This window comes from Silurus meridionalis, chromosome 24 (genome assembly GCF_014805685.1).
Source record: "Silurus meridionalis isolate SWU-2019-XX chromosome 24, ASM1480568v1, whole genome shotgun sequence".
Classification (NCBI taxonomy): domain Eukaryota; kingdom Metazoa; phylum Chordata; class Actinopteri; order Siluriformes; family Siluridae; genus Silurus; species Silurus meridionalis.
In genome coordinates, this window is record NC_060907.1 from 2,685,197 (window position 1) to 2,706,364 (window position 21,168).

General features: G+C 40.4%; 1 protein-coding gene across 3 annotated transcripts in view; it reads left to right on the forward strand.

Annotated features, from left to right (window-relative positions):
- Nucleotides 1-21,168, forward strand: part of gcgrb (glucagon receptor b) — a 34,658-nt gene that overhangs the window by 1,302 nt on the left and 12,188 nt on the right. For 2 of the 3 annotated variants that reach the window (XM_046838002.1, XM_046838001.1), the window contains one exon: nucleotides 17,287-17,389. In XM_046838002.1, the coding sequence (XP_046693958.1) occupies nucleotides 17,339-17,389 (51 nt within the window). In that variant the 5' untranslated portion in view covers nucleotides 17,287-17,338. Of the gene's footprint in view, nucleotides 1-15,365; nucleotides 15,543-17,286; nucleotides 17,390-21,168 lie in introns of those variants that run through there. The other variant, XM_046838004.1, reaches the window with a different exon arrangement.

The following is a 21,168-nucleotide window of genomic DNA, read 5'->3' on the forward strand; positions in this document are numbered from 1 at the left end:
ATATAGTGTAGCTTTCTTTTTTATTTAACTCAAGCATTTCTTTTTATCAATGATTCAATCTCGCTTTCAAGCTGTTACTATAGAAACCATAATGTTTTAACCAATCAGAACGTGGGATCGTGGTGTAACAGTAACTATGGAGCTCCAAATAGAAGAAGAGAAGTGTAATCTTTTCATAACGCTCTCTAACGTCTATATATAAAGCAGTGTGTGTTCAGGTATTTGTACTTATAGCAGTTAATCTGAAGGATTAAACACACACACACACACACACACACACACACACACACACACACACACACACACACGGCTCAGTAGAACCTTTACCTTACAGGTTCCACGGATTTTAGTAGTTTCTGCTCAAGCGAAGGTCATCTTTATAAAATTGAACAAATGAAATGTGGAATCTGTAGCCGTCTTCAGGGATCTTATGTGTAGTAAATATAAAGTTTACAAATATTTTTTTTTTTCTTCACAACTGATAATCAGTGGGTGTCGGAATGTGTTGCCAGATTGTGTAACCTTGTCAATGCTTTCACTGAGCAGAAGAAAATGGTTTTCCGGGTAAACTGGTAGAAAAGCATCTGGAATTGGGGCTTTATTTACTAAAACCATAAAATTAGTATGTGATTTTTGAACATCTCATTCCACTTTTAGTCCTCGGTTGCTGTTTTAATAACCTCCACTCTTCTGGGAAGATGTTCCACTAGATTTTGTGGAGATTTCACTCATTTAGGTATAAGGGTTTTAATATATAAAGTCAGGTACTAAGATGAGGTGAGGTGAGGTGAGGAAGCCTGGGGTGAAGTCACCATTCCAATTCATCCCAAAGATGTTCTGAGCTCAACAGCAGGTGATCTTCCACTGCAACCATGTCAAACATATCTTCACTGAACTGGCGTTGTGTACAAAGGCATTGTGATGCTGGAACAGGTTTGGGTCTCCTAGTTCAAGTGAAGGCAAAATTTTAGAGGAGAATGTACACAGCGATTTCACACGATACAAGTGAGAAACATTTCCTCGACAAAAATCTCAGCATCATCGCTAGCAGCAAACACTGTGGTGAGAACTGTGCCTAGAGACGAATATCACAGTGACATTGAGACATTCTGACGGACTTTACACACACCACACCATCACACACAACATTTATACCTAGAGATATAAATCTGCTAAGTCTAGTAGCCTATAAGCATGAACACACACACATACATGCACACACACACACACACACACACACACACACACACACACACATACATACATACATACATACACACAATTTTTATCTCTGCTGTTTGAAGGGACGTATGTACATGTATGTAAGCATGTACATTTGTTCCATCAGAAAGAGATTCTATATAAAGGTCTGAACTGGTGTGTGTGTGTGTGTGTGTGTGTGTGTGTGTGTGTGTACGAGAGTATCGACCCTTAAAAAGTTCAAACTCCAGCTATCATGTCAAGTCACTAAAAGTCATTGAGCTGTTTCTGTGCATGTGTGTGTGTGTGTGTGTGTGTGTGTGTGTGTGTGTGTGTGTGTGTGTGTGTTTGTTTGCATGCAGACATTGACCTATGTGTTTTGTAGCATTTACCAGACCATACCAAATTGGTCTGCAGTTAATTGACGGCATATGTGTGTGTGTGTGTGTGTGTGTGTGTGTGTGTGTGTGTGTTGCTATGTCAACTGCTGACTTTTATAGTTTAGGCCATATAAAAAACTTAAAATTCAAGTGATTATACACTATTAACTGTGTTGTGTGTGTTTGCTTGTGTGTGTACACTTATGATGTCAAAATCACCCCAGGAATTGTGTAACAATGTTGTTGTTGTGTGTGTGTGTGTGTGTGTGTGTGTGTGTGTGTGTGTGTGTGTGTGTTTAGTGCGGTATTGAAGTTTCATTGGGTTCTGTGTAATGAGTCTTTACTTTGTGTGTGTGTGTGTGTGTGTGTGTGTGTGTGTGTGTGTGTGTGTGTGTGTGTGCGAGTATGTTTATACACGTATGACTCATATTCCTTTGCATGAATTCAGTGATTGTGTGTGTGTGTGTGTGTGTGTGTGTGTGTGTATGCATGTGTATGCGTGTGTGCGTGTGTGTGTGTGTGTGTGTATGTGTTTTATCGGGGACCACTGTGTGTGTCCCATTAGAGAATTCCAGTATGCTGCCAAAAGACAAGAGTAATTTATTAAACCACACACACGCACACGCACACACACACACGCACACATGCACTTTCTCTCTCTCTCTCTCTCTCTCTCTCTCTCTCTCTCACACACACACACACACACACACACACACACACACAGAGTGTATGTCACTGCATAAACAAGAATCAAAACAACATCATTTAGTGGGTTGTGTGTGTGTGTGGGTGTACGTGTTTTTGTGTGTGTTTACCTGTTGACAGCAAGTTTTTGCAGTAAAGAGAACTGAAACGTGTGTGTGTGTGTGTGTGTGTGTGTGTGTGTGTGTGTGTGTGTGTGCTAATCATTGATCATTAACAGCGATTATTCAATATCTTACTGACTCAGCCTAACTCATGTGACCCTTCTGTCATTTGACCCTAAAAACGGGTCATGTGGTATTAATGCTGTTGTCTGATTGGCTGTGTGTCTCCTGTACAGCCAGAGGTCATGTGCACAGTGAAACTGTTTGATTGGCAGTGTGTCTGCACTTCCCGGGACTCAATGGAGCAGTCGTAGAGGATGGAGTGATCAGTGGAAAAGTGGTAGAGGAAGGAGGGATCAGTCAAACAGCAGTAGGGTGAGGATGGATCAGTGGAAAAGTGGTGGAGGAAGAAGGGATCAGTCATACAGCAGTAGAGGAAGGAGGGATCAGTGGTGCAGTGATAGAGGAAGAAGGGATCAGTCAAACAGTAGTAGAGGCAGGAGGGATCGGTGGTGTAGTGGTGGAAGAAGGAAGGATCAGTCATGCAGCAGTAGAGAAAGGAGGGATCGGTTGTGTAGTGGTGAAAAAAAGGGGGGATCAGTCATACAGCAGTAGATGGAGGAGTGATCAATGGAGTGGAATTCAGTGGAGGAGCGTAGCAATGTGGGGAACTTAGAAAGCTTGAACACCTGTCATGCAGTTGTGTTCTGGATCACTTATAGAGGTCAGATGTTGCTCAGAGGCAGAGCTGTCTTAAGTAAGGTGCAGGAGTCCAAACTCTAAATGAGAAAAAACTGAACAAGCACTTGAGTGCGGATTGAAATGCCAAATTCTTCAGCTGTTGAGGGAGAAATCAACAGCATCAAACACCATAAGGACTACAACAAATTACTTGTCATTAAAGGACATTATGATAGCCATATACATAGCAGATTAACCCAAGTATAATTGATGGCATGATGTTTTCAGTAGTTCTACAAGATGGTATCAAAAGGTTTCTAAATTAATGGTTCTAACAGGTGCTATTCTCACCACATGCATTACCATGCCTGCGATTTCATCAAGTGAGAACAAAGAGCATACGCAATTAGTCTTTTAAGGTGTTTTGAGTGGCATAAGGAAGACTTTCAAAGAGCTCAACCCCTGAAAATGACGAAACCATTCGGCTACTTGTGCATGATGATCATCTGAGAACAATCCACACAATCTCACTTCCACACCCACTCTACTTGCCAGATTTGGCTCCTGCGGACTTCACCGAAGATGAAGGTTCAGCTCAAAGGTCACCACTGTGTCAAAATGGTGTGAAGATCCAGCGCAGAAGGTGCTTGACATGCTTCAAATGGAAGACTCTCAGGACACGTTCCAGAAGTGGCAGGAATGCTGGGAGCATTGTATTGCTGTGCAAGGCCAATATTTTAAAGGTGATAGTGTGTGAACATACGTAGATAAAGCACTTTTTTGTAAACAAAGCTAGTCTCAAAACCTTTTGATAACACTTTGTAATATGTATTAATGCATTCGTGCATTTTACATACACTTATGGTGCAAGGCTTTGTGGGAATATTGTGGATACCAATTTGAATATCAGGTTCAAATAGGTACCATTCAGTTCCTCATCTAACTCGATTCGACTCAGCAGGAACAGTTATACCATTGATCTCCATGTAGTGTTGCAGTGTAGGTTTTGGGTCATCCGTAGAGATAATTACAGGAAGAGCCCCATCGTCAGAAGTACGAGAGGTTCGTGAACTCCTGTGTCGTCCAAGAGCGTTTCATAATTGATAATGTTGTCACCTCTTGACCTAGTTTGTGTTGTGTTGCCTTGGCAATGGTCACCATGACAATCTGCACTTTATTTACATATTCCATGCTCGTTAGTCTCCAACCTACGCACATACGGTCCGTGCATGTGCCATGTTAATTACAGAGGCGGGTTTACTGCAACAGATGGACGTTTAAATATGTGTAAAAAAAAAAGTCTACACACCAGTGTATAAAGTTTAAATGTAAAAGGTACTAACGTTTTAGTACTTTTTTTACATTTCCAACAAGTATACATGTTCAATGAGAAATACTTATACATATATACAAATACAAACACCTATATAGCAACTTTTGCTTGTGATGCAGTGCTCCCAGTTTTTGGGTCTAACAATATCTTCATTTTATTCATTTTATTCCACTCTTCCTTGCTAAATTTTTCCCAATATGATCAAATTGCAATAAGTTCTCCTGTGCACAGCACTCTTCAGTTTCCACAGGTTTTCTCTTTGTCTTCCAAAATGAAAATTTCTTTTTCAGAAGCCATTCCTTTGCTGACTTGGATTTGGTGACTTTTGACATTATTGTGCTGGACATCTTTAGGTGAATCTTAATTACAGACCCACTTAAGCTAAGAAGAATCAGCTCATTTGTATGATGCTTCCACCACCATGCTTCAGCAAATGAATGGTGGTTCTTTAAAGGGGTAAAAAGAAAAGGAGGAATTCATTGTTGAGAATCTGGGGTCAGAGCGCAAGGTCAGCCATGATACAGTACCCCTGGAGCACAGAGGGTTAAGGGCCTTGCTCATGGGCCCAAATATTGGGCCCAAATATTGGTGCTTGAACTCCCGTCCTTCAATTCAGTAACCAAGAGTTATTTGTAGTTAAGTGATAAGCTCATAACCTTACAATATTCTCTATTGTTTTGAACTGTCTAAATTGATGGTTTGGTTTACAGAATATCACTAAAATGTATTTGTGTTTTACTGACGAGCATGAATTACTTTTAATGCATGAGTTTGTATGTGGCAATTCTAAGAACAGGGTTATTATTCTAAGAGGGTTTGCATACTTATGCAATCAGGTTATTATTAGTTTTCACTTTTTTCCTGTTTGTTTTTCACTTGAATGGTGTTAAAAAAGGTGCAAAAGATCAGACATTGGTTATTTCAGTTTTTTTTTCCACATATCACAAAAACGTGCTATTTTAAACATAGCACCACTTTGTTTTCAACCAGTCAGTGTATCTTTAGTCTTTCTGATCCTCTTTTTAGTCTTATTAAAATGCATTGACTAATCGTTCATCAGTTGTTGTCCACTGTTTGTTCCCACAGAAGGCAAAGACTTTGGGTGATTGGAAGAACATTAAAAATGTAAGATTAGCAGGTAAGTGTAGTGACAGTGAATGCCTGTAGGGAAGGAGGGTGGACATATAGTTTAATTTTCCAACACATAACATAATGGCATGTAGAGTACCGGCAAACCTAGGATGTATTTAGAGATCGCTACATGACTGCCAAAAACTAGCTAGCTGCACAAAGCTAAGCAAACAATAAAACAAGGGAAATTGCCTTCTTACCTACTGTGTCTAAACCTTTATGAACCCCTATGTGAAGAAGGTAGGTGTGTGCTCCTTCTTGTCTGTTCTCAACTCAAAGGGAGCTGGCAAAAGGTGGAAGGGACAACAAAGTACAGGCCATCAAGCAGAATAACAGGATAATAATCAGATAAACAAACCAACAGTCAGACAAACATACCCACCAACAGGCAGCAAATGTGGCACAAAAGCTTCCATTTGCTGCTTTTTCAAGGAGCACACAATGGCAAGAAGTAGTTTAGGTGGTTACCAGGATGTCCCTCTGTGCCCTTCACAAGATATGTATCATAAATGCCCCGGTGAAGGGAGAGCCTGGAGCAGAACCTGGACCTGATGAAGGGAAACTTTATGGTCTTCAGCTAACATAGGCTTAATATTAAAACGATATTTATGAACACCTAAGAGTTTACTATGTTTACAAATGATAACTGCATCTGTTTGTGATGTAAAAGTATTGGTTCCCCTTAATTATAAAATTACGCATATTAAACAGCCAATTGACGACAATTTAACACACTGCATGGAAAACCATTAGATTTTGCCTCTGATTGGTGCGAGCATAGAAAGTGTACACTGATTTAGTATCTACTAATCCATCAACTCAGTGTCTTAACAATTACAATTCATTACAATTGCGAGAGACAGTACAGTATATTAGTGATGAATCACAGATTTACCCCCTCTGGGCTGTAAATCTTTTGCTCAAGTGTGTTTAAGGCTACAAATTCACTTGTATTCACTGGAGGTGATGTGCTGTCTCTAAATTCCTCATATAACTCAGTTACACTAATTAAATTTTTTGTGAAGAAAAGTACTTTTGACAAAGAATTAAGGGGTCATTTGATTGAAAATAAATGCATTAGTGTTGTTGGAGTGCACACTTCTCTGTACACATGCTTACCTGGGGCTATCTCTCTCTCTCTCTCTCTCTCTCTCTCTCTCACTTGCTTTCTCTCTTTCTTTTTTCCCTCTTTCATTTGTCAAATTCAATACTGCATTACATACATTACTGTGGGAATAGTGCAGTCATAAAACACAGCAAAATGCCAATTGAACAAGATCAAATGAAACAGATTCGCAGACATTTAATGATCCAATGATGTATGTGTGTGTGTGTGTGTGTGTGTGTGTGTGTGTGTGGGTGGGGGGTTCTACTAAAATCTCTGAGGTAGAATTTTGTGAATGTGAGCTACTTATAAAAGCTTTAAGGTAAATTTTTGTGAGTGTGAGCTACAACTAGAAACTTTAGAAAACAACTAGAAAAATTTCTAAGTGTGACATTATTAGAAATGCTGAGACAATATTTGAGGGTAAGCTTCATCTAGAGACCCTGAGGACTTTGTAAAAATCAAGAGTTATAGTCTGATTTATATTAAGTTTGTAATTTAGCATACCAGTAAAGATTTGTTTATTGTGTAGCGACTTGCCGCCACGTCGGGCTGAACACAGACACGAGAAACTTAAATCGGGGTTAAGGTGTCTTTATTAGGGACCAAAACTAAAAGTAAAAGGAAGGGGATAGTGTTCTAGTGCCCGGAATAAAACGGGTGAGAAGTGGCCAGAGCGGCAGAAGGAGCGGGGCGTTCGCCTAAGGTCCCGACAGGTGGGCTGACTCTGCCACGGTCACTATCGGCTCGTAGGGGTCGGGGTCTTCCTGCGCAGGGTTGATGAATCTCCCTCACTTACGAGGTGTTGCGAGGATCCGGTGGGAATTCCTCTTCCACATCTGCCGTCTTTTGCCTGTAGCAAGAGAAATAGGAGAGAGAGCCACTATTAGTTGGGAGCCAAAGATTCTCCACCTCACTGTCCTCCTGGCCGCCTTTTATAAGCATCAGCAGGCTTCAAGACAGAGAGGGGCTTCCACTCCAATTGAGCTCCATGTCTTGTCTAGATGCCACTTGTTTGCTTCAGCGCCGTCTTTCCGCGCCCTGCTTGCGGTTGAGTTCTTTAAAATCTTGAGAGTGGAGGGTTATCTTAACAGCAAATTGGAAGTAATTCTGGAATCAGATGTTTAAAATCACATATCGGTCTTATGTAAGATGTGCACAAACTTTTGGCCATATAGTGTATGAATAATGGAAAAAAGCAGTAGGTTGATCTGCACAGGACATGAGGTGTGTGTGTGTGTGTGTGTGTGTGTGTGTGTGTGTGTGTGTCAGGGGAACAAAAAGAAGATAAAAGTCTGGAAGGTGTAAAAGCTTTTGATCTCCATCATATTTGCTGTGTGTGTGTGTGTGTGTGTGTGTGTGTGTGTCCATGTGGGTTTTCTATTCTCCTGAGGCGAGACATATTGAAGGCTGTGTGTATGTAAAGCAGAAGAAAAGTCAGGGTTCACAAACACCACACCGCAGTCACACACTTCACATTCTCCTGCTGCCTCTCTGCTGTGTGTGAGGACATTTCTCATCTCCGCTCGCATTCCTCATTCCACACACTCCGACGCTGATTTAACATCCTTCATTTCAGCATTAAAAGAGAATAAACGTGTGCAATGGGTGTGTTTGAGGAGGTAAAGCCCAAGACGTTTAGTAAAACAGGAAGCAGAGGAAACGCTAATGTAATACACAAACGCACTGATAGAAAAAACACGCTAGTTTTAATCTGTGGAATGACTTTTAGACTGAAACGTCTGCAAAAGTAATATAGTCTGAGATTCCAACTCACTGATTCCTTTTTTCATCCTGATATCTGCACAGAGCTGTTGAAGTCAGAGTGTCAGTAGAGGGTTTTCTGAGAATGTTCTACGTAAACTGGATAAAAATGTGAATGTTGGTCTATAAAGTGATGTTTATTTATTTAGTTATTTGTGGAAGGAGTCTCCAGTTTTAGATTTAGTTTTTTAACTAAATCTAAGCAGTGATGAACAGCAGTCATAAGCAGTCATAAGCAGTGATGAACAGTGCAGCTTTTTCGTGTATCTGTACTTTTATATCGTTTATACTTTTTATATCTGTATATTTTCTTTTAGGGAGACTTTGATTTCTTCAACTCCACACCCCCTGTCCTCTACATCTGCCTCATTCAAACCAACTACCTGCATGTCTTCCCTCACCACATCTATAAACCTCCTCCTTGGTCTTCCTTTTTCCTCCTTCCTGGTGGCTCCATCCTCAGCATTATCCTACTGATATACCCCATGTCCCTCCTCTGCACAAAAATGTCCTCTATGCGCTGTCTGTCTAATGAACTCATTTCTAATCCTGTTCATCGTTGTCACTCCCAATGAACATCTCAACATCTTCAGCTCTGCTACCTCCAGCTCCACCTCCTGTCTTTTACTCAATGCCACTGTCTCTAATCCATACAACATCTCAGGTCTCACCACAGTCCTATAAACTTTCCTTTCACTCACAGATACCCTTCTATCACAAATCACTCCTGCTATCACTCTTCTCCACTCACTCCACCCTGCCTGCACTCTTTTCTTCACTTCTCTAACACACTCTCCATTACTTTACACTGTTGACCCTGAACTCTTCCACCTTCTCCACCTCTTCTCCCTGCAACCGCATCACTCCACTGCCCTCCCTCACATTCACACACATGTACTCTGTCTTACTCCTACTGACTTTCATTCCCCTTCTCTCCAGCATGTACCTCCACCTCTCCAGGCTCTTCTCCACCTGCTACCTACTCTCACCACAAATCACAATATCATTTGACTTCATTACATTTTAATGTCAAATATATTACTTTTTACTCAAATCAGTCGTTCGTTTTTATTTATGAACTGCTCAACTTATCACCAACATACAGTTTAACAGCAAGCAGTACATTTTGAGAGGAATAAATGAATGGACTTTAACTTGCCACAACACTTGTGGCTCTATTTAATAGATCAGTGTGCTGAGAGTCACGTTCGAGTCTTTCCATAGACTGAGTTGATTAAGCAAAGAGTCTTGTGACAAAAATGATAATAGGACTGTTATAGTCGTAATAAATCCGTACTTTTGAAAGCAATACCTTTTGTACTTTTACTCAGGTGAAAGTTTAAAGGGACTCTTTCACTGGAGTCATATTTGACCTTGTGTATCTCTACTTTAACTCAAGTACATGGTTTGTGTGCTTTATCCAGCACTGGTCATAAAGAAAGGAATGGAAAGAGACAATGGTGAGGGAAATGCTGTTTCTTGCTGCTATAATGCACAGATCTTGAGAACGGAAACAGTTCGTAACTCTAGGTAACTCTCACAGTGCACCATGTCTTCCTGGAAGAATTGTAATGGTTAGTGTGGTCCTGTGGTGAAAGAGGAAAAAGAACGCTAGGGGGTGTGCTACTGTAGAAAAATAATAAAGATTGGGGTGATGAGAGGAACCCTGCTTCATAACACTACTCTATAATATAGAGTAGTGATAACAATGTGCAAAGTTTAGTCACATCATGTTTAGTCACAATTTCAAAAAGAATATGTTATGTATGTGAGTGTATGTGTGTGTGTTTGTGTGTGTGTGTGTGTGTGTTTGTATGAGTGTATAACAGTGGATGGTGGTTTAGGACACAATCTGTATGAATCCTGTTTTGTAGCATGTGCTCTGCTATATGTAGACTGAGCGTTTTAGGTGTCACTTACACACTCAAAACACACACATTACTAAATAATACACAATCACACCACTCAACAACACACTTTACTCAACAACACATACAACTGCACACACACACACACACCTACATCATTCAAATACACTAATGATACACACACACAAACCAGTGATAACATACCATTTAACAGCACACACACACACACACACACACACACACACACACACACACAGGTCAGCCCCTCTATACAATCTCTAATTTACACAAACCTGATTTTATTTTCATGCAGCACCACACAGCAGTGCAGATGTTATTGTGGAACCATTCACTGTAAGGCAGAACACCATCGAGCTGGCAATCAAACACACACACACACACACACACACACACACACACACACTGCAACTTGACATCACTGTGTGCGTTTTCCCTTTTTGATTTGTTGCCTGCTTTACTGTGTGTGTGTGTGTGTGTGTGTGTGTGTGTGTGTGTGTGTGTGTGTGTGTGTGTGTCGGTCTCGTCTGATTTACACACTCATTTAAACAAATTCACTGTTGAGAATTGATGTATAGCACCAACACAATGCTAATGATTTGCACACCTTCCTGCAAACAACAGATTATATACACACAATTATTACCACAAATAGATAGACCTACGGATAGATGCATGGATAAAGGGATGGATGCATGGATAGAGGGATGGATGGATGGATGGATGGATGGATGGATGCATGGATAGAGGGATGGATTGATGGATGGATGGATGGATGGATGGATGAATGGATGGATGGATGGATGGATGGATGGAGGAATGGATGGATGGATGCATGGATGGATGGATGCATGGATGGATGGATGAATTGTGTTCAATGCTCTGAACTCACACCTGAACTTCCTGTCAATCACACTCACCAGGGTCTATGAGTTAACAATGCTAACATTAACAACAGGAGAAAAGTATTTGTTCTGCATCATGTCCTGTGGTGGGTGGGAGTGAGGGCATTTTTTAACGTGTCCAGAAATCATTTTTAATAAATTATAATTTGCATTTTGGAACCATTCTGGTGTAACATAGAACAGATGCAGCCTTAGTTTAAAATTCTAACATAAACCAGAAGAAAATATACCCGGACTGAGCGAAAAACAAGTCGGATAAATGGAAATAAAACGATGAGAAAATGCAAAAATGGGAGATGAAGCGATGGGAACTAAACCAACTGAGTGCTGAAGTGAAGAAGTAGCTGATTTGGAGTATCATCTGGTCATCCTTTGCTTAGCAGTCTGGTGATATTCTCCATTTCATATTTTTATGATAAAGGAAATGTGAAATGAACTTCTTTTATGCTTTGCAGTAGCAGTGGGTTGTTTACGAACAATTCGTTGATTTTTTGACACGTAGAGCGATTTGTTTGTTGCGTTGACGTTCGCTTTGACTTTGCATTCGACGTGAAAACAATGGCTACAGCGCTGTACAGGAAGCAGAAATGATTCATTTCTGTTTCTCCTCATTTCCGCTTGGCTGCGATCTTCCTCTGTTGACCTCGGCCTAAACTTTTAACCGAATGTAATAAAAAAAATGTCGGAATAAAAACGTTGCAGTGGTTTGATAGCTAATAAATAATCCAGATTTGATGAGACTCAGACTGAACTCTATCATGCGTCCGAATAAGTGATGTGAATGAATAAAAGCTGGACGGATGTGAGACTACGGGCTGAAAATGGCTCCTGCGTTTCTATAAACAGAGAGATAAGAGCGCTTATTTGTCACTCTAGTGTTTTTATATAAACACGGTTTGTTTTTTTTCCTCTCAATAGGCTAATTTCCTGTCTCTACTACACGCCCGAATGAGCTGCAAGAACACTGTCTATGATTTTCACGTCCATTTCGCTTGCAAATTGACATGACAACAGGACAATAATAGACGTGCAAGAAGCCATATATGTTTTTCTATATAAATAATTGGATCATTTTTTAAAAAGATGAAAACTCTGATATTGCATTGATGTAAATAAAGTAGCGTTTCTTGCGCTCAGTTTATCAACTAACTCATCCGATTCGAATTTGTCACGACTTTCACCTAGCACGTGCCATACTCCTTCAGCTTTTAGCATTTCTGTTCTTCTGTAAGGTTATTTTATTAGATTTTACTGGATTTCTGTATGCTAAATATAACTATATTTGTAAGTAGCTAATTGAGTCTAATAGATCAGACACTAAAGGGGAACCATTGAATCATTATTGTTTCATCATTATTGAGGTCAGCACTGGTGAAGACTGATAGACACTGATGGAGACAGATGGAAATTGACATGCACTGATTTAGAATCATGGAGACTGTTATATAATACAGTATAATGTAGAGTATAATACAGTATAAGGTATACCGAGGAAGACTGAGGGACACTGATGTATACAGAGGAAGACTGAGGGACACTGATGTATACAGAGGAAGACTGAGGGACACTGATGTATACAGAGGAAGACTGAGGGACACTGATGGAGACTGATGGTGATCAATGGATACTGGTGGAGACTGATAGACACTGGTGCAAACTGATGGACATGATCGAGAATGATGGTGTTTGTCAGATAATTGCTAGAGACTGAGGAAGACTGATGGACACTAAGGAAGACTGATGAACACTGATGTATACTAAGGGGGAGATTGATAGACACTGATGGAGACTGATGGACACAGATGTATACAGAGGACAACCGATGGACACTGATGTATACAGAGGAAGACTGATGTATACAGAGGAAGACTGATGTATACTGAGGAAGGCCGATGGACACTGAACTACTGTATACAGAAGAAGACTGATGTATAATGAGGAAGGCCGTTGGACACTGATGGAGACCGATAGTCATTAATGGATACTGATGAAGACTGATGGACATTGGTGGAGACTGATAGACATGATGGAGAATGATGATGTCTGTCAGATTATTGCTAGAGACCGAGGAAGACTGATGGACACTGAGGAAGACTGATGGACACTGAGGAAGACTGAGGGAGATTGAAAGACACTGATGGAGACCGATGGTGATTAATGGATACTGATTTAGACTGGTGGACTCTGATGGACACTGATGGAGACTGATGGTGTTTAATGCATAATGATGAAGACTGATGGACACTGGTGGAGACTGACGGACACTTATGGACACTGATGGAATAATGGACAATGGAAGAAACTAGTGAACACAGATGCCCCTGGATGGAGACACTGATGGAGACATTGAAGAAGACTTTTGGACACTGGTGGAGACAGATGAAGACTTTTGGACATTGGTGAACACTGATGGACACTGATAGACATTAATGGAGATAGATGGACACTGATGGAGTCTGATAGAAAACTGATACACACCGATGGACACTGAAGACTAAGTCAAGCGGAATTTCTCCGTAAGTAATCAAAAAACCCATTTTTTTGTGATTTTCACAGATTTTCCTTCTCAGTATTTATAATTCAAGTAAAACGGAGAAGATGAGAAAGCTCCTGTCTCTATCTGCTCTTCTATCTTTGCTAATTAGGATTCAGCAGGAGTGTCTGGATGGTCACAGTTTTCCAAGAGCACTGACCCCATTAAGGAAAAAGCGAGAGAAAGTCTCTCCTCTTGTTCCTTTCATTTCCGAATCAATCATCATCCAAACTGCAACGCAGGACCAAGACCAGCTTTCACATCTGTGAGATGAAATACACAGAATTTAGACTGAAGATACAAACCAAGTGTTTTAGTTTAGAACGCCAGCGTGTGTTTGCTGAGCCGTGTGTGTTGGCACTAGGGGTCAGTGGAGCATGTTAGCCTTAATTGGCTCTCAGCTCATTTAATCACACACTCAGGACTCAGGATGCTAATACGCTTTTAATGAGTGCTTATAACCACACTGTACTCACGTCATATAGATTTAAACACAGCACACACACACAAACTCACCTCTTTGTGCCATAATTTCATTAGTGTTAATGTGCACAGGAGGGTGCATTTTACACACACACACACACACACACACACACACACACACACACACACACACACACAGAGGGAAGCCGAGAAGGAATTTCACACTGTTCCAGTAACAAGGACAAATTCAGATCAACACACATACAATACACACATACATGAGCACACACACTTTCTTTTTGAGATTAGTAATACAGTGTGTATCCTTAAGGTGAGATGTGTGTGTGTGTGTGTGTGTGTGTGTGTGTGTGTGTGTGTGTGTGTGTGAGTGAAGTGTAATAGAGGGTGGGATGTGTAGTATTGATTGTATTATCTGTGGCAGCTACAATCACTTGACACAGTTTGAGACACTGCTGCTTTTTCTGATGGCTGCTCTGTGTGTGTGTGTGTGTGTGTGTGTGTGTGTGTGTGTGTGTGTGATGATAGTGTTTGTGAAACAGACACAGAGAGATCGTTACCACAGAACAGAAGATCGTTTGCCTCCAGGTGTAATCTCCAGGGCGTTAGCATTGAGATTAAATCAGTGCTGTGAGACCCGGCTCATTTCAAGAGCCGTGTGTGCACGTGAGTGCATGTGTGTGTGTGTGTGTGCGTGTGTGTGTCGAGGCATCTTTCCTTGAAAACCACAGGCTTTCACCAAGTGAGCATTAGAATGCAGGCTTGGTTTGCAGGTCTCTCTCGCTCTTTCACACACACACACACACACACACACACACACACACACACACACACACACACACACACACATATACACACATGCACATAGATACAAACACATGTATGCACACACATATACATTTACTTACGTAAAGACACACACACACACACACACACACACACACACACACACCAGTGTATACAGTAATGTGTACTAAATCCTGATGTTTTATTATTTTTTGTGACCAAAACAAAAAGAAATGTGTGTGTGTGTGTGTGTGTGTGTGTGTGTGTGTGTGTGTGTGTGTGAGACATCCAAACCCCCGTGCCTTTACATCCTGCTGGAATCCCGGGGTCTTACATGGTTACAGTGTGGAACAGGATGGAATTTGAAACGTTTTAGCCAAAAAATGTTTTCACGTTCAGGGTGTTTTTTGCAGAAACGTTTCAGATTCCGTTCCGTTCTCCGGCTTCAAAAACGACGCCCACCTTCTCGCACACCGGACAAGGACACCAGAGGTCATCCAGGGAGGAACACGGACTCCAGCGTGGACTTTCCTGAGAAGTCTGTGAAGCTGTGAGCGACCTGAAGGGGTCCAAGCACTTCTTGTGTGTGATGTATGACTGTGTAATTCCACTGCCTACCTGTGGCAATAAACCATTAGTTACTCGTTACCTACTGCCCCCCCCAAACACACACACACACACACACACACACACACACACACACACACACACACACACACACACACACACACACACATATTAGTATAAACCACAATCAGTCTCTGTGACCATGTCATAATTTGTTTGTGTGTGTGTGTGTGTATGTGTGTGTTTGTTTTGTTTTGTTTATTCCTCTTTTTTTACAAAAAAAACCCTTAAGAAAAAAATCCCAAACAAATAAATCAAAAGGAACAAAAAAAGTAAACAGAAAATACATCAAATAAATAATAAACAAATAAATAAATAGGGTACACAAATAAGTATATGAAATAAACATTAAATAAGCAAATAAATGTGTAAAAAGAAAATAAAAAAACAATCAAATAATAAATAAATTACACAAATACATTTAAATATAAACAAAAATGAAGCAAAATTAAAAAGTAAATTAAGTAATAAAGATAAATAAAAACTAAATAATTGCAAATAAATATGTAAATAAATAAATAAATAGGTTCACAAAGAAATATTAAAAAAATAAATAAAAACACCACAATGATACAAGTTATGTGATTTCTTTGCACTACATGACATTCTGTCAATTGAACCATGGTCTGTGGCCCACTGCCCTGCTTGTGTGTGTGTGTGTGTGTGTGTGTGTGTGTGTGTGTGTGTGTGTGTGTGTGTGTGTGGGCTCTTTCAGTATAGGAAAACTGTTCTCCCTCCTCAGAGACACACACTCCTGCTCATTCAGTTCCTGTTTACTGTGAGATGACATGAATTTGATGATGACCATAATGATGATGATGATGATGATGATGATAACACATCATGCATGCTGCACACACACACATCTTTATTAATGGCTGCAGGATCTATAATAAGCGCATGTTTTATTCATAATACCATCATTTTACAGTCCCAGTGTGTAGCTGCTGTGAGAGATGTGATGTTCGTGTGTTGCGTGTTGTGTGTTGCGTGTTGCGTGTTGTGTGTTGTGTAAGATGCTGAGAATAGCCAAACGCCTGGTTTTCATTAAATCTTTTGAGAAGCATGAGGAGAAAGCTGTTCACACTGTTGGTGTGGACGCAGTGACGGCTGATTATCTCCTCGTCTCTTTCCTCGAATGCAGAGTTAGAAATTGTGTACAATATAGAGCCAAACTTTTTCTGTTTGAACATCCCAGTCCACATCTAAGTCCACATCCCAGTCCAAATCCAATTACACATCCCAGTCCACATCCAAGTCCAAATGCAATTCCACACCCAGTCCACATCCAAGTCCACATCCCATTCTACATCCAAGTCTACATCCAAGTTCACATCCCAGTCCAAATTCAATTCCACATCGCAGTCCACATCCAAGTCCAATTCCACATCCCAGTCCAAATCCAAGTCCACATCCCAGTCCACATCCAAGTCCAAATCCAATTCCACATCCCAGTCCACATCCAAGTCCACATCCCAGTCTACATCCAAGTCTACATCCAAGTCCACATCCCAGTCCAAATCCAATTCCACATCGCAGTCCACATCCCAGTCCACATCCCAGTCCCAGTCAGACACTCGTGGTCACAGATTAGGATGCTAGTGAGAACAGGAAGTTGAATGTAACTCTAAATGGATATAAATGGATAATATTTAATGCTTTGTAAATGTAAAGTGTCACGTATCTGTGTGGACTCGTCTCCCTGTAGGTGCGATGTTGAGGGTGGCAGAGTGATGATGCAGTGACTCTCAGGCTGAGTGATGTTCCTGCGGTTGCTTCTGCTCCTGTTAACCTTCTCCTCACACACACAGGTAACACGCTCAACTGCACAGTGTTTCACAACATTCACGGCATCGGTGTGTCCAACACTGACTCTAACACTGACTTTAATACTGACTCTAACACCAACTCTTAACACTGAGAGTCTAACACTGACTCTAATACTGACTCTAACACCAACTCTTAACACTGAGAGTCTAACACTGACTCTAATACTGACTCTAACACTGACTTTAATACTGACTCTAACACCAACTCTTAACACTGAGAGTCTAACACTGACTCTAATACTGACTCTAACACTGAGAGTCTAACACTGACTCTAACACCAACTCTTAACACTGAGAGTCTAACACTGACTCTAACACTGACTTTAATACTGACTCTAACACCAACTCTTAACACTGAGAGTCTAACACTGACTTTAATACTGACTCTAACACCAACTCTTAACACTGAGAGTCTAACACTGACTCTAATACTGACTCTAACACCAACTCTTAACACTGAGAGTCTAATACTGACTCTAATACTGACTCTAACACTGAGAGTCTAACACTGACTCTAATACTGACTCTAACACCAACTCTTAACACTGAGAGTCTAATACTGACTCTAATACTGACTCTAACACCAACTCTTAACACTGAGAGTCTAACACTGACTCTAACACAACTCTAACACTGAGAGTCTAACACTGACTCCAATACTGACTCTAACACCAACTCTTAACACTGAGAGTCTAACACCAACTCTAATACTGACTCCAACATTGGCTCAAACACTGAGAGTCTTACACTGACTCTAATACTGACTCTAACACCAACTCTTAACACTGAGAGTCTAACACTGACTCTAATACTGACTCCAACATTGACTCAAACACTGAGAGTCTGACACAGACTCCAATACTACAAACCATCGGCCGTGTAGTGTATACTTTTTTTTTAGAACTAGTTCTTATTTTCTACAAAGCAAAGCAAAGGACACACACACACACACACACACACACACACACACACACACACACACACACACACACACAAACACACCCACACACACTGTTTTATCAGCAGTGTACAGTCATCACCTGAGTATCACATGAGCATGAGTCAGGATCTTTAGTGTTCATATGTCACCTCTGCTCTCTCTCTCGCTCTTTCTCTCTCTCTCAAAACAGAACACACATTCATGCTTATTAAAAAGTCAACTTGTGGAGAGTTAACAGACCGTGACACACACACACACACACACACACACACACACACACACACACACACACACACACACACACAGGAATGCGGGAATGTAAGATGTTCTTCCTCCATTACCTGTTTCAGATCTCTTTCACACAGACAGGCAGACGTTAAAACTGATAAGCAGAAACATCACATGACCATCACACGTTTATACACAACAATCTGTCCATCAACACCCTGTCCACCAGAGGAGGGAAATAATAAAGTACAAATATTAGTTACTGTACTTTAGTAGATTTTCCTTGTATCAGTTTTTTAGTTCACTATTTATTTTTTGGACAACTTTTTACTTTTACTCGTATATTTTTACACAAACATCTGTATTTTCTACTTCTTACATTTTCAAATCAGACTCGTTATTTTAGTATCAATCTATTTGGTGAAATGTCAAGATTTTTCCTTCTCATTGCGCCGTTTTCAGCACATCAACCTGTTTCCTGTCATTGCGCTGCTTCTTCAATCCACTGGTGTATCATGTCCTGTCTCTCACACATCACAGACGTAGACTAGTTTATGAAGCTCACAATGAGCAGGCAGAAGGTTTATATACTGTATATATATAAATATATATAACTCCACCGAAAAGTAATTTGTAATAGTATGATTTGTTTTACTGATGCACCAAGTCTCAAATCAGCAGCAAAATCCGCCATGATGCCCCAATTAGCCCTCTGGGGTCGACAAACATGCCGACGTGTTTTGTGGCTTTTTTTACCATCATAACTCTGAAACAATCTTAAATTAAGTAAGTTTTTTTTTCATCACACAGATAAAAGCAGTACATCATTCCAATCTGTAAAGGGTTTACTTTTATTTGTAGACACATATACTGTATATTAACAACAATTAAATGTACAATAGAAATGTACAATTACGTTGCGATTAACACTAAAGTGACACTAAAACAGGTAGTAATAATTAATAATCACTACTTTTTACTGAAGAACATGTCGGATTCCAAACTTCTTTACTTTAACTTGAGTAAAAGAGTGCAGTCAGAACTTCAACTTTTACCAGAATCTTTTAAAACATCAGTATCTGCACTTTTACCTAAATAAACGATGTATGTACTTTTGCCACCTCTGCTGTCCACACTGTCCAACAATGCACTGTCCACTAACGCACTGTCCACTCTGTCCACTAACACACTGTCCACTCTGTCCACTAACACACTGTCTACACTGTCCACTAACACACTGTCCACTAACACATTGTCCACTCTGTCCACTAACACACTGTCTACACTGTCCACTAACACACTGTCCACTCTGTCCACTAACACACTGTCCACTAACACACTGTCTACACTGTCCACTAACACACTGTCTACACTGTCCACTAACACACTGTCCACTAACACACTGTCGACTCTGTCCACTAACACACTGTCCAACAACACTGTCCACAAACACACTATCCAACAACACACTATCCAACAACACACTGTCCACTAACACACTGTCCAACAACACACTGTCCACTAACACACTGTCCAACAACACACTGCCCACTAACACACTGTCCACCAACACACTGTCCACTAATACACTGTCCACACTGTCCACAAACACACTGTCCACACTGTCCACTAACACATTATCCAACAACACACTTATTACTAACACACTGTCCAAACTGTCCACTAACACACTATCCAACAACACACTGTCCACACTGTCCACAAACACACTGTCCACTAACACACTATCCAACAACACACTGTCCACACAGTCCACTAACACACTGTCCACTAACACACTTTCCACTAACACACTATCCAACAACACACTCTCCACATTGTCCACTAACACAGTATCCAACAACACACTGTCCACTAACACACTGCCCAACAACACACAGTCCACTAACACACTGTCACACAGTCCACTAACACAATGAGCATCTATTACAACACTGTCTATTAATAAACTGTCAACTTTAAAAACTCTGTCCACACTGTCCACTAACACACTCTATACTAACACACTGTCCATTAACACACTCCATACTAACACACTGTCCACTAACACACTCTACACTAACACACTGTCCATTAACACACTTCCCATACTGTCCACCATTAAACCTTCACATAATGTATATTAAGACACTGTCCACTCACACACTGTCCATCTAACTATCTATAAACTTCTAAATTATCAGAAATCATTGCCGTCTGCAGTTACAGGCACCTGAGACCATGCACCTTATGCAAGATCTAAAATTTGTTTAGACTCAGGAGAAGAAGAGAAGGGAGCAGGAAAAGATGAAGAAAAACAGAAAATGGAGAGATAGTACAAATAAATAAATAAATACCAACAACAAAAGGTGCAGGAGTCGTTTTGTGTTTAGATTTATCTTGACACGTCTCATTCATATAAAAACACACAATACAGATTTACACATTTCATTAAATTATAAATTCTATTTCATTTTTTATTTAGTTTTATTATATACTAGTCTATAATAATGATCCTTTGTCATGTATAACAGCTTGGTGTGTGTGTGTGTGTGTGTGTGTGTGTGTGTGTGTGTGTGTGTGTGTGTGTGTG